Consider the following 25,560-nt stretch of genomic DNA (forward strand, 5'->3'; position numbering starts at 1 on the left):
GAGTCCACACCCATCACATTCCACGTGTCGTGAAGGAACAGAGCGAGCTTTGTTCGTAACTGCTATTCAGCGAAAGCTGTACCACATCGGTCTTACCCACAACACCCGCACAAATGCACGAGATCTCTCCAGGTGTGTGCATGTCGAAGTGGGTGCATATCAGACATGAGAGTGTTGCGATGATGTAACGGACGATTTCTACATGATGGAGCTCCAGATGGATGTGGGTTGAAATATTTCATATTAATCATTTGTGCTATCAATTCTGAAGCATTATTCCAATGCCTGGAGTCAGTACCAGGAAGGTACTAGCATGAGAGATTTTTTTTTTTTTCGTCATCAGTCTTCTGGCTGGTTTGATGCGGCCCGCCACGAATTCCTCTCTTGTGCTAACTTCATCTTAGAGTAACACTTGCAACCTACGTCCTCAGTTATTTGCTGCATGTATACTAATATCCGTCTTCCTCCACAGTTTATGCCCTCGACAGCTACCTCTAGTACCATGGAAGTCATTCCCCCATGTCTTAACAGATGTCCTATCATCCTGTCCCTTCTCCTTATCAGTGTTTTCCACATGTTCCTTTCCTCTCCAATTCTGCGAAGAACTTCCTCATTCCTTACCTAACCAGTCCACCTAATTATCAACATTCCTCTGTAGCACCACATCTCAAATAATTCGATTCTCTTCTGTTCCGGTTTTCCCAAAGCCCAAGTTTCACTACCATACAGTGCTGTGCTTCTGAGGTACGTTCTCAGAAGTTTCTTCCTCAAATGAAGGCAGATATTTGGTACTAGTAGAATTCTCTTGGCCAGGAATGTCCTTTTTTCCATTGCTAGTCTCCTTTAATGCAGTAAATGAAGCAGTCAAAAAGGAATACAAACGTCTCAAAAATGAGATCGACAGGAGGTGCAAAATGGCTAAAGAGAGATGGCTAGAGGACAAATGTAGGGATGTAGATGCTTATCTCACTGGAAAATTAAAGATAACTTTCGAGAAAAGAGAAAAACATGTATGAATATCAAGAGCTCAGATCGAAACCCAGTTCTAAGCAAAGAAGGGAAAGCATAAAGGTGGAAGGAGTATATAGAGGACCTATACAAGGGCGATGGACTTGAGGACAATATTATGGAAATGGAAGAGAATGTAGATGAAGATGAAATGGGAGATATGATACTGCGTGAAGAGTTTGACAGAGTACTGAAAGACTTGAGTCGAAACAAGGCCCCAGGAGTAGACAACATTCCATTAGAACTACTGAGGGCCTTGGGAGAGCCAATCCTGACAAAACTTTACCATCTGGTGAGCAAGATGTACGAGACATGCGAAATACCCTCAGACTTCAAGAAGAATATAATAATTCCAATCCCAAAGAAAGCAGGCGTTGACAGATGTGAAAATTACCGAACTGACTCTACGACTTGTTGTTGTTGTTGTGGTCTTCAGTCCTGAGACTGGTTTGATGCAGCTCTCCATGCTACTCTATCCTGTGCAAGCTTCTTCATCTCCCAGTACCTACTGCACCTACATCCTTCCGTATCTGCTTAGTGTATTCATCTCTTGGTGTCCCTCTAAGATTTTTACCCTCCACGCTGCCCTCCAATACTAAATTGGTGATCCCTTGATGCCTCAACACATGACCTACCAACCGATCCCTTCTTCTAGTCAAGTTGTGCCACAAATTTCTCTTCTCCCCAATCCTATTCAATACCTCCTCATTAGTTACGTTATCTATACACCTAATCTTCAACATTCTTCTGTAGCACTACATTTCGAAAGCTTCTATTCTCTTCTTGTCCAAACTATTTATCGTCCATGTTTCACTTCCATACATGGCTACACTCCATACATATACTTTCAGAAACGACTTCCTGACACTTAAATCTATACCCGATGTTAACAAATTCCTCTTTTTCAGAAACGCTTTCCTTGCCATTGCCAGTCTACATCTTATATCCTCTCTACTTCGACCATCATCAGTTAGTTTGCTCCCCAAATAGCAAAACTTCTTTACTGCTTTAAGTGTGTTATTTCCTAATCTAAATGCCTCAGCATCGACCGACTAAATTCGACTACATTCCATTATCCTCGTTTTGCTTTTGTTTATGTTCATCTTATATCCTCCTTTTAAGACGCTGTCCATTCCGTTCAACTGCTCTTCCAAGTCCTTTGCTGTCTCTGACAGAATTACAATGTCATCGGCGAACCTTAAAGTTTTTATTCTTCTCCACGGATGTTAATACCTACTCCGAATTTTTCTTTTGTTTCCTTTACTGCTTGCTCAATATACAGATTGAATAACATCGGCGAGAGGCTACAACCCTGTCCCACTCCATTCCCAACCACTGCTTCCCTTTCATGCCCCTCGACTCTTATAACTGCCATCTCGTTTCTGTACAAATTGTAAATAGCCTTTCGCTCCCTGTATTTTACTCCTGAATGTCGCCAAATAATGAAATGTGAATCGTATCCTGCCACCGAACATAAAAACTATGACGATTTTGCTCATAAAACTAAAAGAACACGGACTGCTCCTATCTTCGTGGAAAGAGTACATTTATTGTTGTCGGGATTGTGTTTTGCTTTTTAACGGGTGCTCAGTTATAAGAGACAACTGTTACAATGAAATGCCTTCTCACAGAGTGGCTGGCATACTGCAGGTGTTGGAGGCGTGGCTACTCAGTGTGCTCACAGACAAAGCTGGGCAGTTAGAATTTCGTTGTTATTCCAGGGAGGTCCAGTCTTTTCCAGAAATACGTTTAATAGGGTGCATGAAGCGTCCTGTTGTTGTCTTTTGTCCATCTGTGGCTGATTTATGCAGACTGGAGACAATATATCAATGCCACCAGAAGGATCTTTTTTTGGACCATCAGTGACCTATGGTAAGGAGAGTGAGGGATGAGGGGTTGTGGGGGTGGGGGGGGGGGAGACTAAGACTGCCGCTAAGATGGTGAGTTTGTTGAGTGCCCACTGAGGAGGACGCAAGTGCAACTGTCACCTCTCTCTGCTATGCAATCTTTTGGGCTGACAATTTCTCCCCATACACGTGTTGCATTACGACCCATTTCTTTTCTTTTCGTGACAATTCGATGTGTAATGAGAGCAGTGAAGCATTTTCCATCAGTTGTGTTTGCGTGTTTACCTGGGCTGTTGGCTAATTTTCAAGCAGTGTAGGGGAAGGCGTCTGTAGCGAACTCTGATGCCAAACAGCGATAGACCCAGTCCTCAGCTGTATACGTATTAAACTCCCCTCTGTCCAACACCAGCATCTCGTCAGTTCATCACTACTCCCACAAAAAAATAAAGACGCCACCTTCGAGCCCATTCCCATTCCCGCCACTTTATAGTTGAGTACGTCTGTCACCAGTTTCGAGTGTCACTGTAAACTTTTTTCCCAGTAGTGTGGCACTGTCCATTTTTGAGCTGTGTTGCGATTTTAGGTGCTCATTGTGCAGCGCTATGCATATAGTTGTGTAATTAGGGCTGAACTTTATGATTTGTTACGTAATTATGACTGGTCTTTAATCCTGGTTCCCAACAAAAGTAAGCAAAGTACACTAACCTAACCTTCCTCTTCGGCATTTGGGCACTTTCCATGTGGTGGGCTGTGCATTTCGACTTTCTGTCTGGGAGGATCAGTATTTGAGTCCTATAAATGGCACCGCCATTTTTAATTTCCTGCTAACTCTCAGGTGTGGTGCGGGGTGGGACACAGAAATTCCCGTCAAAATTTTAATTCCCCACAACATTTGAAATTCCGACCAAAAGGGTAGGTGGGGAGGGGATGGGGCCGTGGGGAGTGAGGTGACAAAACAATTAATTTTATACTCCGCTGAATCACAGATTAATTTTTGAGACCATTACAATGTATTATTGCACAAATTGGTAAATCAAGTCGTAGTATCATGAACTGAAACAGTTCGGAACTGATAACTGGGTATTATGAGAGGTTTCACAATGCTGTCTCATTAACTCGCCTAAGAAATAAACAGTGGAATGTAAATGCTAACAGATGTTAAATGTACTCAGTTTGCATGTAAACAATGTTAAGTCCCCAGTGACGCATTTGTAAGAATAAAACTTTGGCCAAAATATGTAGTTACTCAAGAAGTATTTGAAAAGGAAGACTTATCTGAATTAAAAATCATATTTAGGAGTTGTTACTGAAACTCTACTGCATAATTTCTCAAAACAACTCGCTAGTTCCTTCTCCCTGTTTCCAGGTGAGGTCTTCATATTAGTACTGTGACTCGAAGAATTTAAGCGGTAGGTCGAAACGAAATGATAATTTTGAGCAGTGTCATTTGAGTGTATTAACATTATTTGTCGGCAACGGCCTCGCCGCAGCGGTAACACCGGTTCCCGCCGGGTCACCGCAGTTCAGTGGTGTCGGGCTGAGGTAGCTCTCGCAGGAGTGACCGTCCGGGTGTGCCGAGTGGTGTCGGCAGGCGGGGTGCGCCGGGTACACCGAGCTCCGAGCTCTAGCTGACCGGCAAGTAGCGGCTCACCGGCAGCAGTGTGCTCACCACTAGCTCCTCCCTATCTGCATCTACTTAAGTCTTCAGCTGAGGATGACGCGGCGGTCGGCCGAAACTTTGAGGCGTTCCGAGGCTCCTTCGGATGGGGTACTGAGATAAATGTTAAAATAGCTTTCCACTTCATCACGTAGTTCTGATAACATTTCGTGTAAGAGTCACCACGGTAATTTGACCCTATCGTAATATCTTCACGATATTTTCGGTATTATGCTGATTTAAAAATTAGAAACGCTTCTTTTGTGCACCCAGAACAATAAGTTGGTGGGGATCGGTGTGTGTGAATGCATTTCTGCCGCTTCGTCTGGTTAGGTTCTACGTAAGTGCAGCCGTGACAGGTCCTTTTTTTTTATCAATCACGAGCTTAGTCCCCGCTGCTGTTTTTCTGAACGTGCTTCTGGTAGTATTTTCATAGAAAATTTCACCTCCTGACACATATTTCTTCATATGTAACCGAGAAGTGAAATAACTACACTCCTGGAAATTGAAATAAGAACACCGTGAATTCATTGTCCCAGGAAGGGGAAACTTTATTGACACATTCCTGGGGTCAGATACATCACATGATCACACTGACAGAACCACAGGCACATAGACACAGGCAACAGAGCATGCACAATGTCGGCACTAGTACAGTGTATATCCACCTTTCGCAGCAATGCAGGCTGCTATTCTCCCATGGAGACGATCGTAGAGATGCTGGATGTAGTCCTGTGGAACGGCTTGCCATGCCATTTCCACCTGGCGCCTCAGTTGGACCAGCGTTCGTGCTGGACGTGCAGACCGCGTGAGACGACGCTTCATCCAGTCCCAAACATGCTCAATGGGGGACAGATCCGGAGATCTTGCTGGCCAGGGTAGTTGACTTACACCTTCTAGAGCACGTTGGGTGGCACGGGATACATGCGGACGTGCATTGTCCTGTTGGAACAGCAAGTTCCCTTGCCGGTCTAGGAATGGTAGAACGATGGGTTCGATGACGGTTTGGATGTACCGTGCACTATTCAGTGTCCCCTCGACGATCACCAGTGGTGTACGGCCAGTGTAGGAGACCGCTCCCCACACCATGATGCCGGGTGTTGGCCCTGTGTGCCTCGGTCGTATGCAGTCCTGATTGTGGCGCTCACCTGCACGGCGCCAAACACGCATACGACCATCATTGGCACCTAGGCAGAAGCGACTCTCATCGCTGAAGACAACACGTCTCCATTCGTCCCTCCATTCACGCCTGTCGCGACACCACTGGAGGCGGGCTGCACGATGTTGGGGCGTGAGCGGAAGACGGCCTAACGGTGTGCGGGACGGTAGCCCAGCTTCATGGAGACGGTTGCGAATGGTCCTCGCCGATACCTCAGGAGCAACAGTGTCCCTAATTTGCTGGGAAGTGGCGGAGCGGTCCCCTACGGCACTGCGTAGGATCCTACGGTCTTGGCGTGCATCCGTGCGTCGCTGCGGTCCGGTCCCAGGTCGACGGGCACGTGCACCTTCCGCCGACCACTGGCGACAACATCGATGTACTGTGGAGACCTCACGCCCCACGTGTTGAGCAATTCGGCGGTACGTCCACCCGGCCTCCCGCATGCCCACTATACGCCCTCGCTCAAAGTCCGTCAACTGCTCATACGGTTCACGTCCACGGTGTCGCGGCATGCTACCAGTGTTAAAGACTGCGATGGAGCTCCGTATGCCACGGCAAACTGGCTGACACTGACGGCGGCGGTGCACAAATGCTGCGCAGCTAGCGCCATTCGACGGCCAACACCGCGGTTCCTGGTGTGTCCGCTGTGCCGTGCGTGTGATCATTGCTTGTACAGCCCTCTCGCAGTGTCCAGAGCAAGTATGGTGGGTCTGACACACCGGTGTCAATGTGTTCTTTTTTCCATTTCCAGGAGTGTATTTACATAGATTTAAGTTTAAATTTTTTTATATAATGAAATATTTTCTTAAGACTTTTCATCGCCTGTTTCATCTCTTTTGGTGTGGAATTTTGAACTATCACTTCTTAAACGATGCCTGCACTATAAGAGCAACCCCGTCTGCAAATGACAGGTTTCTATCCTTAGCGGTGACGATGAGCCAGTCAGTGAGGACTCTATCAGCGTCGCCTCTGAAGTTTCGCTCCGCTTGACTCGTTCGCTTGCAGGGAGAGAGAGAGAGAGAGAGAGAGAGAGAGAGAGTGTACTCACCGCAGACCCAGGCGAGGATCATGCACTCGACGACGGAGGGCGGCCCGCCGCGCATCGCCGTCACGTCCACCTGGCGCGGCTGCGGCCGGCGGTCGGTGTCGTTGCCGAACCAGTCGCCGATCACAGACTCGATGCGCTGTGACGCCAGGATCAGCAGGACTGCGGGCATTGCGTCACTCCACAGCACTCCCACACACGTCTATTCCCTACATTTTTTTCTGACATCGTCCACAGTATCTGTACATCCATATCCGGGCGACGTCAGGTACTCAGCTAGTAAGGTGCAAAGCTTCAAAGGTGGCTTTCATTTGTGACATTCATTTCGCAGATTATTCTGCGTATTTGGAGTAAATAAACCCATATAATGATTAATTAGTCTTATTAGGTGGATTAGAAAGAGATACGTGATGATTAGACACATGTCTGAAATAATACGGGCTTTGGTAATGATAATATTCAGTTGCATGCTGTAGGTGTAAGCAAAGTGGGTTTGCCAGTGGAGGCGGGGAGGCGAAGGCCGGCGAGCGCCGGAAGAGCATTGTGCAGGGGCCGGGGGTCCCAGGGGATGCGGCCGCTGACCTGCAAGCATCAAAAGGAACGCCGCCGGGGGCCAGGTGAGAGAGAGAGGGGAAAGGTCGAGCAGACAGAGAGCGTCCAACGTACGCGCTGGCGCCGCCCGGTCGCACGCTGTTTCAGCAGCAAATGGGCTGAGCTCCGCGTGGGCAGTTCATAAGAAAGTGCGGGAAACGCTGGGGGTCAACGCCCGCTGTTTGGACAGAGAAATTTTTTGGATAGGTGGAGAAATTGTATCACTCCGCGAGGGAGATGTGGGAGGCCTTTGCAGCGTCGGGATTGGCTGATTAGAGTTTGGCGGCATTAACATTAAGAGCTGGGAGCCATTGTTACCAGTGTAGTATATCTAAGAACAGTGTACAATTTGTTTTTTTCATTCATTATTTGTTCAATATGATCTAATTTCTATCGTGAGATAATTTACAATAAATACAAGTTATTTACAATATCGCTTTTGATTCAGTAATCAGTGGTAGTTAGCCGTCACTGTCACATTAATATATTTTATTCATGCTTAATATCGGCCTCTACCCCAATACGCAGTCTTCCAAGCTCATTCCAGCAATGTGGACCACCCTTAAAACAATTTTAACAAACCTTATCGTATTACTAATCTCTGTCTATAAATGTGATGGGCGGAGAATGGGGCTGCTTGCAGACAAAAATCCTACACCGAGAAATCATTCAATTCCACGAAAAAAAAGTTGCTTCGAAAGGAACTCAAAATGTTCTCACAATAGTGCAAGAAATATTCTGGAGATAAGACGTCCTTCAGACTTCTCTGACCCCCCCCCCCCCCCCACACACACAGAGTTGTTAGCAACAGGAGACGTGCTCTACTTCTGTGCTACTGCTGCTCAAACGGTCAAAGTGATCGAACGGGCCCAAGATTTGTCTATATGTTTCAGAGTTCGACACGGTGTACGTTAATCGAACAATAACGCAACTTCTCCCTCTGTGGGTCCGTAACTTTGTGCGGGAAACGACGGACTAGTCACAACAACAAAATTGCTCTCTGCTTCACATTTATCAGTTTGATGGAAAATGAGGGCGACGTCTTGCCACCGTCGTATAAAGTGCAAACTCCTTGGGTATTTCATCGAAATGCCTGCCGGCTTCTGTCTCAGGTTCTTCGGCCGAAGTTTGTACGATTATTTATCTGACGTTTTGCCAGCACGAGTGGCTGGCATTGTCAGACTTTCACCCGTAGCAGTGCTTTGTTCCTTAGAGCTTACATTGCAATATTAGCTGTGACTGAGTGGAAGCAGGTCTAAAGTCTCGTGGCTTCATTAAGCTGCACGTCGATCCCTCGTGTGGGGGCCGTTTACACACGCACGACCGCAACATTCCACCAACAGAATGCACATGGGCGAGAGCAGCACAGCGTAGCGCGCCGTGTGAAGCACAATCACTGTCGACCCGAGTTTCTTACATAACTCAATGCGTTGCTCTTTGAATGTCGAGAACCGAGTCAGAGTGATTCCTAGATATACTGGACTCAAGCTGTGCCGTACTTCGATTCCGTCAAAACTCCCATGCAGAAGGTCCTTTTTGGGTTTTTATTGTTTCTGAACAGTTCGAATAAAAACTGAGTCTCATTTCGAACAGGCTCCTCACTCGTACAACTATAGTTGCTGGTGACGTCAGTCTAGTCTCGACATGCTGGCGAAAATACACGTTTAAAGCCGGTGGTAGGCATACAATGTCATCCGAAATCGTACTGAATGCTTTTTCATAAAATTATTTTGAACACTCGGCTCAGGACTCCACTCTGAATGTAAATGGTTGCTAAAACATACTTGACCTCTTACCAACAAATAATACTGACCAGATATGGAGCATCGTGACGGATTCGGAGACTAGTGACCACAAGGTTGTTGTAGCTAGACTGAGTACCGTAACAGCCAAACCCACCAAAGGTAAACGCAAAATACATCTGTTTTAAAAAGCATATAAAAGTTCGCTTGACACCTTCGCAAGAAACAGGCTCCACTCCCTGTAATCTAACTATGTAAGCGTACACGAGACGTGGTTTAAATTCAAAGAAATAGTATGGACGGCAATTGAGAGATATATACCAAATAAATTAATAGTAGATGGTACTGATCGCCCACGGTATACAAAACAGGTCAGAACACTGTTCCAGAAGCAACAAAAAAAAAAAAAAAAAAAAAAAACCCAGGCCAAATTAAAGGAAAAAGAAAAACGCACAATACCCAATATCGGCCATGTTTTACAGAAGCTCCGAATTTGGCACGAACTTCAATGCAAGGTGCTTTTAATAGTTTCCATAACGAAACTCTGTCTCGCATAAAACCCAACGAGATTCTGCTTGTACGTAAACTAAGCCACTGGCAAGACGCAATCAACACCCTCACGGCGCAATAGCAATGGTGATGTTATGGATGACAGTGTTCATACAGCACGATTACAAAACAGTTTTCCGAAATTCATTCATAAAATAAGACGAAGTAAATATTCCAGAATTCGAATCAAGAACAACTTCCAACGTGAGTAACTTAGAAGTGGGTATCGTCGGTGCAGTAAATCGGCTTAAAACACTTAAAAAATGCAAGGCCTCCGATCCAGAATGAAAACAAGTCGGGTTTCTTTCAGAGTATGCTGATTAGTACTACGCAGTCATATACAACCGCTCGCTCATGGAAAGATCCGTACGCAAAGTGTGGAAAGTTGCATAAGTCACACCAATCCCCGAGAAAGGAAATAGGTGTAACCCGATTAATTACAGACCCATATCAGAAACATCGATTTGCAGCAGAATTTTGGAAAATATACTATGCTCGAACAATATAATTATATCCAACAAAACGACTTTATGACAAATAACCAAAACGGATTCAGAAAATATCGTTCTTGTAAAATGCCACTAGCTCTTTATTACACGGGGTAATGACTGCTACAGACAGGGGACATCAAATCATTCCATTTTCTTATATTTCTAGAAGGGTATTTACATCTACATGCATCTACATGGATACTCTGCAAATCACATTCAAGTGTCTGGCAGAGGGTTCATCGAACCACCTTCACAATAATTCTCTCTTATTCCAATCGCGTACAGCGCAAGAAAGAAACAAACACCTACCTTTCCGTGCGAGCTCTGATTTCCATTATTTTATTATCATGATCGTTTCTCCCTATGTAAGTCAGCGTCAGCAAAATATTTTCACATTCGGAGGTGAATGAAATTTCGTGAGAAGATTCTGTCGCAAATGCCTTTGTTTTAATGATGTCCACCCCAAATCCAGTATCATTTCTGTGACACTCACTTCTATTTCGCGATACTACGAAACGTGCTGCCCTTCTTTGAACTTCTACATCTACATCTACATACATACTCCGCAATCTACCATACGGTGCGTATCCCACACCGCGCAGCAGTATTCTGAAAGAGGACGGACAAGCATAGTGTACGCAGTCTCTTTAGTAGATCTGTTACATTTTCCAAGTGTCCTGCCAATAACACACAGTCTTTGGTTAGGTTTCTCCACAACATTTTCTACGTGTTCCTCCCAATTTACATTTTTCTAATTGTAATTCCGAGGTATTTAGTTGAATTTACGGCCTTTAGATTTGACTGATTTATCGTCTAACCTCATGTGGATGACCTCACACTTTTCGTTATTTAGCGTCAATTGAAAATTTTCGCACCACTCAGATACTTTTTCTAAATCGTTTTGCAGTTCGGTTTGATCTTCTGATGACTTTACTGGTCGATAAACGACAGCGCCATCTGCAAACAACCTAAGACGGCTGCTCAGATTGTCTCCTAAATCGTTTATATAGATAAAGAACAACAATGGCCTATAACACTACCTTGGGGGACGCCAGAAATCACTTCTGTTTTACTCGATGACTTTCCGTTAATTACTACGAACTGTGACCTCTCTGACAGGAAATTACGAATCCAGTCACATAATTCAGAGGATATTCCATAGACACGCAATTTCACTACAAGTCGCTTGTGTGGTACAGTGTCAAAAGCCTTCCGTAAACCTAGATATATGGAATCAATTTGAAATTCCTTGTCAATAGCACTCAATATTTATGCGAGTAAACAGCTAGTTGTGTTTCACAACAACGATGTTTTCTAAATACGTGTTGACTATGTGTCAATAGACCGTTTTGTTCGAGGTAACTCATGATTTTCGAATACAATATGTGTTCCAAAATCCTGCTGCATATTGACCTGAATGATATAGGCCTGTAATTTAGTGGATTACTCCTACTATCTATCTTGAATATTGGTATGACCAATGAAACTTTCCAGTCTTTGGATACGGATCTTTCGTCAAGCGAACGGTTGTATATGACTGTTAAGTATGAAGCTACTGTATCAGGTAACCAGTATACAGTCTGGAACGAAGACTTGATTTTGTTAAGTGATTTAAGTTGCTTCACTACTGCAAGGATATCTACGTTTACGTTAATTATATTGGCAGCTGCCTTGATGCTAATTCTGGAATAAGTAGGGGGCGTGTCACCCCACTCTCCATTGTTGCCAAATTTATTCAAGATGGCGGCGATGACGTCATCCAAGATGGCGGCATGTAGACTTGGCAACAGCGCATGACGTCATCCAAGATGGCGGCTTTTGGCGGGAAAATAGTTCAATTGTGCTACATCCACTAACCTAAACTCAAGAAAAAATGGCGTGAAGTTTGAATTTTGGCGGTACAATAGTCCAATTGTGCTATGTCCACTAACCGAACCTCAAGAAAAAATTGTGGGAAGTTTGAATTCCAACAGGATAATGATGCAAACACCGTACTTGTGTTTATTATTGATTATCATTCTTTAACATTATCATTCATTATCCTTCATTATCATTAATTATCCTTTATTAACATTCATTATCATTCATTGTCATTCATTATCATTCATTATTATAGGCCTATCTCCACTAGAATACTGCGCCAAATTCAAATTCCAACACGATATTCTCTCGAAAACTGTACTTCTATGTATTATTATCATTTATTATTAATCCAAGATGTTCGATTTTCTCGGTGAGAAAGCCATTCTCCTTACATCCATAACAAAAATCTATCACAAGTTGAAATCCCCAACACCATAATTGATCACATGTACGAGCTTTCTCCATCACTTATCTCTTTTTTTTTTTTTTTTTCACTGGTAACCTATCATAATCGTGTCAAATAATATACTGCACTTACACTTGATTTTTCAGGGGGGGGGGGAAGGGACTGAAGACTTTATTTCAAGCAGTACGGTCATCACTTGTTCTCCAACACAGTCAGCACACACATCTTTGACATCGCAGTGCAGTCACCACGACGTCCGCACTCCAACTGAATTAGTTCAAATCCTCGCCACCCCCTGGCCAGCTCGCGGAGACCCTACCTGCGCCTGTCACGTGAGGCGGCCTGCCACTATCGCGGGGGTGAGCCCAGTGACCGCTCCCACCTCGTAAACATATTTCGCTGGACACGTTGGAACTTGTCGAGTTTGACGTCACAGCGGCCCCCTGTCCGCTCACCACGTGCATTCATTGCCTCCACATGTTTCCCGCCAAAATTGACTCCCTCGGAGCTGAATCACACAACGGTCGGCCGTTTCCCTGCAACACTTCCGGCACCACGTTCAAACCTGCAGATACCGACCTCACACAGCCGTTCGCCACGTGTCCCTGTGCGAGCGAGATCGCAGTGCTACACTTTTTGCGGCAAAGTTTGCTCGACAGTGGAATCCGCCATGACTGTATAACAGCAACTTTGGACTGCACTAGAACGCCCGCTAATTGACTCGCTCTCGCACGCGCGTAATAACTGTACAACCGCTGCGCCACCGCCCCGCTTACGTCACACACCCTCCATACACGTGACGGACGTAGCCTTCTGTAAATTCCTGGAAATTGACTCTTTATTTCAGACATTACGGTCATACAGGTGTATTCCAACTGACTTCTCCATGCTCACGCAGCGAAACTCCAGAGCGCGTCCGGCTGAGCACGCCCGCTCCCTGGCCGGCTGACGTCAAGCGGTTTACGGCGCCTGCCCAGCCAGCCCCCACGGCCCTCGCGACATGCGGGCCGCGGCGCCACAAACGGTCGGTCGCACCCGCGAGCACTTAATCCCGGATACGATGTTTCCTGTCGACCGCGTGCCGTGCGCGTTTATTCGTCGCGAGAACGCTCGCTAATTCACTCTCACCACCCCGCTATATTAAGTAATTCCATTTACAATTTCATATACATATTAAAACGTGTTCAACTCGCTAATATCAACTACTTTTCGAGGACCAGAACGCTACCTCCTCCTCCTCCTCCTAGGAACCAGCGCCAAGTTTGAAATCTGCCAGTAAACAAAGCTCACTTGCGCTTCCGCCACCAACCTAAGAAAATTGCTTCAAACCAAGCCACCAGCACTCAACCTCCTCCTACACGTTTCTGGTAAGCGGAATGTTTTTTCTACCTAGTTGGAAACTTCCTTGACGCCACAACGCGCGATCGACCACGTGGCTCTGTCGGACAAAGAACGCTCTCACTAAGTTAACTGATCACCTGATTCTCATTATTCAGCCCACATGCTTAGATAATCTAATCCAGGGTCCTGGCGAAAACACACGTCCGTACACATGAGCCATCGCGTGCACCTGGCTTAGTACCTACGCAAGTGAATGTAACATAGTCCACATGACTATTTAATTAATCTGATCAATTAATTAACCTCTCTGACGCGGAACACTTCCACGTCCACCTAGACTTGGAATCAATTTTCGCCACCGCCACACCCACCTGGACTTGGAATGAAATAGTTAAAGTCCCTACCGACCACCACGTCCTTTTACCGACCCATGTTCGTTGGCTAACATGTACTAATGCTTGCCTCCGTTTACTAACGTGTACTAACCCACATTAACTTATATACAAATAAGCCGAGCCTCAATTCTGATGGTCAGTTCGTGCTTCGCTACCCAACACAAGACAATTGTGGCAAACGAAGCCACTAATCTAAGTCACCTGTGATGACTCAAAATCGTCTGCTTTGCCTCTCTCACAGTCTGGACCTTTTTACTAGCGTCGGACATACTCCTGTATAAATATTCTACCTAAACTATGACCCTAATACTGTTGTTCAATCCACACGGTCCAGTACCTAAACTGAGAACATTGCTCGCCCCATCTTTAGTTAACCGCTGAGAGACGGAGATATGCTGCAATCACGTCCCTCGCGCTCTCGTAGCTACTCACCTCAGCAATTCGATCTAACACACCCTCCAAGTAGAAAAAATAACAACCAACTCGAACTCTCTCATATTCTATATCGTCCCTGAAATACTTAACGTACATTTTATTTACGCATCGAGTATACCTATCACTCTCGTACAAAAAACACTCGTCCTGATATACCTGGTGTCATGTTGCACAGTAGGCAGACACGCAAACAGCTCCTAATTTCAGTGCACAATATCAAACTGCTCCTAAGTAATGCAGTACACATAACTGTAAACACCTTCAGTACTCGTAATCTGTCCAAATAACGCACAGCAAAGTAACTCAACAGACGTACGCAATCAACCTATCCCACATTAAGTCACACGTCCGACAGCTCTCAATTCGCTCAAAGGCCTCTGTTCGACCCCTCAAACATGACTTGATGACAGCCGCATTCACACCGAACACCTGAGAAATTCGTATCACCTACACGCCGAACATGACTATCCAAGCCAGCCCACGCGAGTCGTCTGTCACCGTCCTAACTCAGTGCGGTCCAACACACATGTTAAGGCCGCATTCCATTGCTCGCCGGCCTATATGCGACACATCTCCACCTTCACGTCTGTTGTCAGAGTAGCCGAGAACGAGTTTACACACACACCGTCGGCACACATCCCAACGCTTCTCTCCCCTCTCAATCAAAAACGATCATTTTAAAATAAAAATAAAAAATAAGAGCCCAGTGAACCTCTCCGAAATTGTATAGTGCCCCCCCAAAAATAGTTAACGCTCGCTTTCGTGTTTTCTAAGATTATTTGTAAATTCAAATTCTTACCCTAACAGAACTTGTTCACCAAAATAATACTGAATGCGCTCCCCACCTCCTATCTTTCCAGCTCTCAATATACGCAAATGTTCTCAACCCTCCTATATCCCAGCACAACCGATTAATCATTCGTATTCCTTCTTATCGAATTTACTGGTCTAATTTCCTAAGGACCCGTTATCGAAGTACCATCCTGCTTTTCTTTCTGATGCTTCCTGTGCTTACTTTTACAGAGATCGCTAAATTACCTCCACAGCCCTCTACCCTCTCAATCTACACACACACACACACACACACACACACACACACACACACACACACACATACGGTCATCCTCTCTACTCATCCCATAACATAAGCATTAGTAACTTTACAATCCATTATATACAAACCCTACACAATGTAAACCACATTAACTTTACAAAACCCTCTACATGCCACAATTCTCTTAATTCCTAAGGAAGCATTGTGAACCTGCTCTTTCTTTCTACACACGACACACTCAGCGGTAATCAGCCCTTCTGCATCAACGGACGGAAGTCCCTCTCAGAACTGTTCCACAAATTCGACGATCGCTCCCCCTCAATACAAATGCGTTACTCTCTCTTCTTCTTCCTTGCCTGCTCGCTTTTTTTCTACAAACTTATCCAGACTCATAGAGTACAAGAACACACCAATTTTTTTTCTAAGTACAGCATCCTTTAAACCACTCAATAACTAGAAACAAACAGACCAAAAAATTATATTCGCACTCTCGAATACCAAAGTCGTTGATCTCATTATACTTATACAGTTAAATCTTACGATCGCGGTCTCATTTGATTGGCATTCCACAATGAGCTAAGTATCGGAAATACACTCTCTTGACCGCTGTTACTCTGGAAATATCGCTACCCTCCTTACGACTTCCTCTCTACTCGTCACATAACATAATCAATATTAACTTTACAGTGCAGTATATACAAACGCTACACAATGTAAACCACATTAACTTCACAATACAGTATATACACATTTGACACAAAACAGTGCACTTATCCAGTATATCTCTACAGCATGCGAAAAATTATTCTATCCCTACAGCGTCTATATACAGCAATGCTCCCCAATCCTAAGAAAGCACCGTCAACCTGTTCTCTCTACAGACCCGACACTCAGAGCTAATCTTCCCTCTTACATCAGCGGACCTAAGTCACCCTCAGAACTCTTTTTTACAAATTCGGTATCGTCCCCTCCTCAGCACAAACGCCTTACTGTCTCTCCTTCCTTATCTGTTCGCTTTTCTTCAAACATCCTCAGACTCATAGACTGCAAGAACACATGTACTTTCTCCATAATATTACACCATTTTAGCTGTACTTCTCAATATCATGCACTAGGCTACACCCTACCGATCACTAGTTCATCATAATTCCCAAGATATAGACTTCAAATTAATTCTCTACAAACGCTGAACTTTATCTATGTGCAGCATGCTGTAAACCACTGAGTAACTAGAAACAAACATACCCAAAATGATATTTCCACCCTCGAATACCGGTCTCAGTCATGTAACATTTTCGAGATCTTGGCTATAATTTACACGTCAACTAAGGTCTGTCCCAGGTCTAGAGAACAGACAAGCATGTATCCAACACACCACTATTTTCCCGCCAAAAGCCGCCATCTTGGATGACGTCATGTACTGTTGCCAAGTCTACATGCTGCCATCTTGGATGACGTCATTGCCGCCATCTTGAATAAATTTGGCAACAATGGAGAGTGTGGTGACAGGCCCCTTGTCCCCCTACTGGAATATTTACTTTGGTGAAGGAATTTCGATATGCTATGTAACTCTGCTTTGGCAGAACTTTCGTCTTCAGTATTTCCATTCCTGTCGCGCAGAGAAGGCTTTGTCTTCCTGCTGGCATACTGCACATATGACCAGACTTCTCTGGATTTCGTGGCAGGTTTCGAGACAAAGTGTGGAAACTACTATAAGCGTCTCGAATCGAAGTGCGCGTAAATTTCGAGCTTCTGTAATAGATCGCTAATCTTGGAGATTTTGCACCCGTTTAAATTTGGGGTGTTTTTTTCGTTGTTTCTGCAACAGTGTTCTGACGTGTTTTGTGTAGCAAGGAGGATCAGATCTGTCGTTTGTTAATTTATTTGGTATAAATCTCTCAACTGCTGCCGATACTATTTCTTTTAATTCAAGCCGCATCTGGTCTACTGGAGCGACAGATGCGACCGACAGCGAGCGACGGCTTCAGGCGACAGAACACAACCGCTGATATAGTTGCGGAAGTGTCCTACATGGGCGACATCCGTGGCGCTGCCTGTCCTCTGCTACAACTGGCGACGTTTGAATTCAAACGTGTCTGAATCTCGTCGCTGCAGCCTGCGCGACAGGGAGAGCTACAGCCACGTGTATTCTATCATCCGGTTTTAAGAAAACTATTCGGTGAAAAAGTTTTATCCGTCCGCATGTTATAGCTTGATATCTTTGCTCGATAATGGTCTGAATTTATTTTCGTTATTCGTAATAGTTACTGTGCTGCACGAAACTGAGTACATGGCTGCACGAAAATTTTAAGAATTTGCAGAGGTAAAATCACACTACGTAGACTATCCGTATAGTTCATTTAAGGCCATACATTATTGCGTGTTAAATGTAACCAATATATCTAAATTGTATTTAAAGTTGAGACCGGATTGATATCTCTTTTTGTTCTATCCGCGGATGGGTCGCTCGCGGCGCGTCCGAATCCTTCCTGCGCTTCTGGAATCAAGTGGTCATACAAATCGTCGTATCTCATAAACGGTTGAAGATATCGAAAGGACGGTTTTTGGAAAAGACAGCACGCAGAAATGACTATTTTATCATATGATTAACACTCTATACGTTTTTGTAAACGCATGAGCAGAGCGAAAACAAGACTCCCTATAAACTGCACCATGCGGTTTTGTCCGGTTTTTCATAGCCGAACAAAGTGGGAGACACAGGCAGCGTGAGGTCTATTTTTGCATGAAAACATTTAACTGCTTGAAAGAGGGTAATTAAGGAAAAGTTATTAATGATTATAGGAATAATTGAAATATTTCACGAAAAGCTGCTGCCAGGCTGTGTAAATGGAATGTCAAAAAGTTCATCTGTTCACGGCCTAGCTATTTCGCACATAAAAAGATACAGTGGTGCGGTACGCAAATGTCAAAGAGGCTTTCTTCGAATCAAGTACCACAGTTAGGATTTCCGAGAACAGAAGACGCCAGGAAGACAAACGAGGAGTCAGAAAGATCATGCTTTTTGAATAACGCTTGAAAACAAAGAACGAAAGAAATCGGTCAAATAGTTTGTGAAATGATTTGTGTAAAAGAAATAAATAGACCAGAAAAACGTTCTGCGTGCCTTTGAATGATGCTCAAAATCATGAACGGAAAATGAGGTGCATCAAACGTTTCCCTAATATTTTTTATTTCATACTTTTAGACAAATCATTTCATAAAACGTTTAACTTTCTTTGCAAAAATTTTTTATCGTTCACTTTTACATACTATTTATATTAACTGAAACGCTTGGCCTTAATACTGGCTGCTGATGAATTACGTTCGGAACATCAATTGTCTGTAAAATTTTATCGTTGTTCATTGTAATTTATTGAGAATTTAATGTGTGTGATATACTGGGATAGGTGTGTATACAGTTAAAGAGCAAGTACTTTGGCACGACCTTATAAATATACTTAGTGACGCAGTGTAAGCAGTATACACAAAACTTACAAGGGAACCTCCCCATCGAACCCCCGTCAGATTTAGTTATATGTTGGCACAGTGGATAGGCCTTGAAAAACTGAACACAGATCAATCGAGAAAACAGGAAGAAGTTGTGTGGAACTACGAAAAAGCAAGGAAAATATCAAAGTGAGTAGTCCATGGGCAACATAGGTCACATCAAGGACGTAGTGAGCTCAAGAGCGCCGTGGTCCCGTGGTTAGCGTGAGCAGCTGCGGAACGAGAGGTCCTTGGTTCAAGTTTTCCCTCGAGTGAAAAGTTTAAATTTTTAATTTGAGACAATTATCAGAGTTCAGGCACTCACACATAATCAACTTCGCTCTCCAAAATTCCAGGACATGTTCATATTTGCTTGGACATATGCAGGATTTGACGGTCTACACACGGAAAAATTTGAAAACGTTAAAAACATTTGTTCTGACAGAGCACAGAGAAAACTGTGCGACTGTGAAACTGTTGCATTCATTTGTTGCAGTTTATGTGACACACTCTTATGTTTTCATAACTTTTTTGGGAGTGATTATCACATCCACAAGAAAACCTAAATCGGGCAAGGTAGAAGAATCTTTTTACCCATTCTCCAAGTGTGCAAGTTAGGTGGGTCGACAACATATTCCTGTTATGTGACGCACATGCCGTCACCAGTGTCGTATAGAATATATCAGACGTGTTTTCTTAAATAAAATGTTTTCGGTTCCCATTGGAGAGGCACATCCTTTCGTATACTAATCGCACGGTTTTGCGGTGCGGTCACAAAACACAGACACTAAACTTATTACAGTGAACAGAGACGTCAATGAACGAACGGACACATCATAACCTTGCAAAAATAAAGTGAGTAAACTTTTCGCTCGAGGGAAGACTTGAACCAATGACCTCTCGCTCCGCAGCCGCTCACGCTAACTACGGGACCACGGCGCTCCTGAGCTCGCATTCTCCTTGTTATTGCCTATGTTGTCCATGAACTACTCAGTTTGTATATTTCGCTTATTTTGTCATAGTTCCACACAACTTCTTCCTGTTTTCTCGAATGATCTGCGTTCAGTTTTTCAAGGCCTATCCACTGTGCCAAATTCTAACTAAATCTGTGGGAGGTGCGATGGGGAGGTTCCCTTGTTAGCATACAAAATTGTAGCTCAGTCAGTTAAAATATATGAGATCACTGGGATCGTACCCACGACCCTTTCTTACGAGTAGTTACAAACTGGGAACGCTAGCGTTACACCACAGCTCACTTCCTATTAGCACTGTTCGTTCTTGTTATTTACGGTAGTCTGTCATTCTTCTGCATTTATAGGTTGTTAAAAGCTCTTGATCATGTAATATTCGTCTTTACTTTATTGATGAGATAGTCGACTGCTCCTCTGCTCATTCATGTATAACTGAAGAATTGTCTGGTGATCTTCGTCTCCACGAAGATTCCGTCCTTTGTAAATTTCATGCACAGCATTCCTTTCCGCTATATTTTCCTGAGCAAAGCTATGTAGCCTAACTCTCGAGCTACAGTATTCCACCGTTTAGGAGCGCCGTCGTAAAGAAACAGCTGGTCGGCTCTCAGCAGCCATCTTGTAGCGTGACATGGTCGCTCGTACGCAGGACATCCGAGCTGTACTGCTGCTTGTCGCTGCAATGTGGCGTATCGAGGCGTCCCTCGCTGTCGGTCGCTTCTGACGCTTACGTTGGACCCGGAAGGAGTGGAGACTGTCTCTCACAAAGGCTTGCAGTGACATCGTATCCGCTTTTTTGAATATGTATATTTTTCGTTTATTTTAGGGGGAATTGGGGATTACAATATTCGGTTTCCCTACGACAACCATAGGTTCACCAATCCCTGTATGCATTTCGATGGTTGCTATTAGTTCAGGATTATTTGTTGTTAAGAGGTCAAGTGTGTTTCCACAACCGTTTACTATTCGCTTGGACTCATGAACTATCTGCTCGAAGTAATTTTCAGAGAATGCATTTAGCACAATTTCGGATGATGTTTTATGCGTACCTCCGGATTTAAACATGTATTTTCGCCAGCATATCGATGGTAAATTAAAGTCACCACCGACTATAATTGTATGAGTCGGGTACCTGCTTGAAATTAAACTCAAGTTTTCTTTGAACCTGTCATCTGAATAGGAAGGTCGGGAAAAGGATCCAGTTATTTTATTCCGGTTGGCAAGAATGACCTCTACCCATACTAACTCACAGGAACTATCTACTTCAATTTCGCAACCAGATAAACTACTTCTAACAGCAACAAACACGCCACCACCAACTGTGTTTAGCCTATCCTTTCGGAACACTGTTAGATTTTTCGCAAAAATTTCGGCTCTTTCAGTGGCTATAGCGATTTGAGAATCAGTGCTTTCCATTAGCGCTTGCAGCTCTGGTACTGTCCCAACACAGCTACGACAACTTACAGGTGTTTTACCGATGGTTCTTCCTGTGTTCGGCCTGCACCCTTTGAGACTGAAACCCTTTTTGCGTTTGCCGAGACCCTGTAACCCAAAAAGCCGCCCAGTCTATGCCACACAGTCCCTGCTACCCATGTAGCCGCCTCCTGCGTGTAGTGGACACCTGACCTATTCAGCGGAACCCGAAACCCAACCACTTTATGGCGCAAGTCGAGTAATCTGCAGCCTACACGGTCGCAGAATCGTTTGACCCTCTGATTCAGACCCTCCACTCGGCTCTGCACCAGAGGTCCGCAGTCGGTACTGTCGACTGTACTGCAAATGGTCAGCTCTGCCTTCATCTTGCAAGCAAGACTGGCAGCCTTTACCGCTTCCGTTAGCCGCTCACTGGTATGTCTGGATTCGTGGTTTCCTGTCAGAAAGGTCACAGTTCGTAATAAATGACGGAACCTATCGAGTAAAAGAGAAGTAATATCTGGGATTGTTACAGACTCTCTGCCGCTCCTGATCTACACGAACTATTATTTAGTGGACAATCTGAGCAGTCGTCTTAGACTGTTTGCAGATGATGCTGTCATTTGCCGTCTTGTAAAGTAATAGATGAGCAAAACGAATTGCAAAATGGTTTAGACAAGACATCTGCATGGTGCAAAAAGTGACAATTGACTCTAAATAATGAAAAGTCTAAAGTCACCCACAAGAGTACTAGATGGTATCCTCTAAATTTCGGTTACAAGACAAATCACACAAACCTAAAAACTGAAAATTCAACTAAATACTAGGGATTACAGCTACAAATAACTTAAAGTGAAACTATCACATAGCTAGTGTTGTAGGGATAGCAAACAAGGGACTACGATTTGGCAGTACACTTAGAAAATATAACACGTTTGTTAAGGAGACGTGTTACACTGCGCTTGTCCGCCCTCTTCAAGAGTACTGCTGTGATGGTGTGAGATCCGCATCATATAGGATTCACAGAGAACATGGAAAAAGTTCGAAGAAGGGCAGCTAGCTGTGTATTATCGCGAAAAGCCATAGATATAATAGACGAATCGTGGTGGCTGTCAAACAAAGGCGTTTTTCAATCACCAATTTTATCCTCAAGAGTGTGAAAACATTTTGTTGGCGCCCATTTACATAGGGAGAAATGATCTGTCATAATAAAATCAGAGAAATCAGAGCGCGCATGGAATGATTTAAGTACTCGCTTCCCTGGGCACTGTTCGAGATTGGAACGGCATAGAAGTAGCTGCAATGTGGTTCGATGAACCCTCTGCCGAGCACTTAATTGTGAATTCCAGAGTTATTATGTAGATGAAGATGAACTGACCCCTGAGGCACGCCGTTATTTAGAGTCCTCCATCTGCTAGCTTGTTCATTCACCAACTCCTTAAAGTGCCTTTCAGAGAGCATGTTGTTCATTAGTAATGACACCTTTTGATATGGACCGATTTCAATAAACTTCGACATCAATTCCTCCCTCCACAAGTGTCAAAGCTGCTATAAGAGCCACAAAAACTGTAGCCGGATGCAGAACCCGCTGAATCCAGCTTCTGTTAGATTTATCAATGGCACGACGTGATCACAACAGCTGCTGTTTCCTAAAGCCAGCTTGTTCGACAGGGACGATTTGCTCAGTGAACTCTAGAATGCGATTTAAAGAAAGCCTTTCTAGCAGCGATGCTGGTCAACAGAGAGAAGAACCGGTTCCGTCTTAGCCTGCTTGAAAAGCTTTTTCCGGTCCTCAGAATCTCACTGAAAAATTCAATGAGCCACAATTTTAAGTTCCGATGGATTTAAGACTCTCTGAATGTACGCCATCGTAACAAACAGCTTTATTTACTTTAGCATATCCAAGGCTACATCATATTCCTCAATGCACAAGCCATGAGTGGGCTGGATGTGGTTTTAGATGGGACCTCTTTATGTACAATTCATTTTTCTAGTTTAGTATCTGTGCCTCGTCTTTTTTAGATTTCTAAATCGTCTTTGGCCTGGATGCAACAGCGCTGGCATTAATGTGTGTGACTGATTTACAACCGTGAATCTGTACCAAGTCCTTTTATAAGGTTCCCGACTTTCCAACTAGGATGTGTACAGCTGTATCCTGCCGTCGTTGTCTGCCACTTCAATTTCCTGTACTTGTTGAGAGCTGTCAATGGCTTATCAACTGTCCCGTCATTTTCAGATTCTTAATATTTCGCATATAACTCATTGATTTCTTGAGACCAACCGAGATGTACTCCTTCCGAAAACCACGTGGAGCACATTGGGTTAATCGTCCCACAGATCTTTCATAACTGAATGAAATTGGGAGAATACATTGAACGGTACTATCAAGTCCTCTTTGAAACAGTTCCCAGTTAGCAAGTTGAAAATTCCATCGAGATTGAGGGACGCAGGTGACTCTAAAAGAATTTCACTCCCATGATGAATTATGACTGTCCTATTCTTGTTGTGTGGGAAACACTTGATGACTTTTCGTTGTGTGGTGTCGTTACGTCCAAATTTAGATATGATGCACAAATCACGAGAATAATCCTTCAGCTGGCTACCAGATCAGAATGTTCTTGGATCTCTAACGTTTACACTGGCTGGGGCGCTAAGTATTCGTCCATCCATTTTTCAATAGCTCCGTCGCTGTTGTGTGCTAAAACATAGCTACAGCAATGTGGATGGAACAAATTAAAACCAATATGCGTATTTATGATGTCTGCTTAAACTTTGTGATCTAGAGTTTCTAATGGTCCTCAAACATAAATAACGTGAAGGCCAATAGTTTTACCTTTGACTGTTAGATTTATTTCCCATCGCTACGACTGTAATCTAGAGTGCAGCGTGCTTAAGTATCACAAAAAATTGGTATTACCTGGTATTAGAAACATTTAAGGTGATTGTTAAGAAATTATTGTTTTTAATTTAATATTACGGCAGAAGAAAAGAAAATATTTCATCTCGGTAGTTAAGGCTATAATGATATACGAGTGGGTAGCAGAGGAACATTTCGAAAGAAGCGCGCACAATAAAATACCTTGTAAGAAACTTACCAATTTTTACTACATTTGAAACAAGCGGCAAACGTTAGAATGAAATGAGGAAGGAAGTTAACTGGAAATTCAGTAGCTAATAAATGAAACAGAACGCGGATAATTAGATCGAAGCTTATTCATGAGACTAAATTGTGTCAGTGACAATCGAAGGCTCGAGCTGAGCAGTAAGACAGAAAAGGGAAGTGGCAGACAACGACGGCAGGATTCAGCTGTACACATCCTAGTTGGAAAGTCTGGAACCTGATAAAAGGACTTGGTACAGATTCACGGTTGTAAATCAGTCACACACATGAAGTGCTGACCAACCCTACTCGAACCTTATTGAAAGACTTGTACTGTTTCTTCAGTGAGCTATTGTGTGTAGCGATGAGGGTGATAAATTTCACCTATTTCGCAGTACCAACAATCATTTCTATCAATACAAATACTACATACACTCCTCATTTGCAACTTAATGAAGATGAAACATTAGACTCTTACAGAATTTGCGACGCACACTCTGAGTTTGAAATTTATATGTGAGTACTAGTTCAATCACGGACGCAGTCAGTGGGCAGCACAAATTATTGACTGAAATATAAATCATTTAAGTAAAAAATTGAAGAAATGGTCGGACAAATCAACGAATTATCCTAGTGCAGAGCGCTGAGTCTGTCACAAATTTTTCTCGTTTCCTAATTTTAGAAGTAAATATTAAAAATTCGATAATAGTACACTTCAGAATAATTGTTCAATTCTGTTTTATTTTCATATTTCTAGTTTCAGTTAAATTTGTTATGTTAATTTTCAAAGGAATTGTTAGTCCTTGTCGTCTGTCTTCTGACTGATCCGATGCAGTCCTGCACGACTTCCTCTCCTGTGGCAACATACTCAAACTCCTCAAGCAATTGATATATATATATATATATAGTCCGGTTAACTTTTACCCTCTGCAGCTCCCTCAACTACGATGGGAGTTATTCCCTGATGTGCTAACACGTATCCTATCATCATGTCCGTTCTACCTTTCATT

At 43.6% G+C, this 25,560-nt stretch overlaps 1 protein-coding gene across 1 annotated transcript in view; it reads right to left on the reverse strand.

The window, feature by feature from the left end:
• Nucleotides 1-25,560, reverse strand: part of LOC124788372 (transient receptor potential-gamma protein-like) — a 389,094-nt gene that overhangs the window by 280,369 nt on the left and 83,165 nt on the right. Inside the window, exon 5 of the mRNA XM_047255637.1 lies at nucleotides 6,720-6,878. Within this exon, the coding sequence (XP_047111593.1) occupies nucleotides 6,720-6,878 (159 nt within the window). The remainder of the gene's footprint in view (nucleotides 1-6,719; nucleotides 6,879-25,560) is intronic.

This window comes from Schistocerca piceifrons, chromosome 3 (genome assembly GCF_021461385.2).
Source record: "Schistocerca piceifrons isolate TAMUIC-IGC-003096 chromosome 3, iqSchPice1.1, whole genome shotgun sequence".
Taxonomy (NCBI): domain Eukaryota; kingdom Metazoa; phylum Arthropoda; class Insecta; order Orthoptera; family Acrididae; genus Schistocerca; species Schistocerca piceifrons.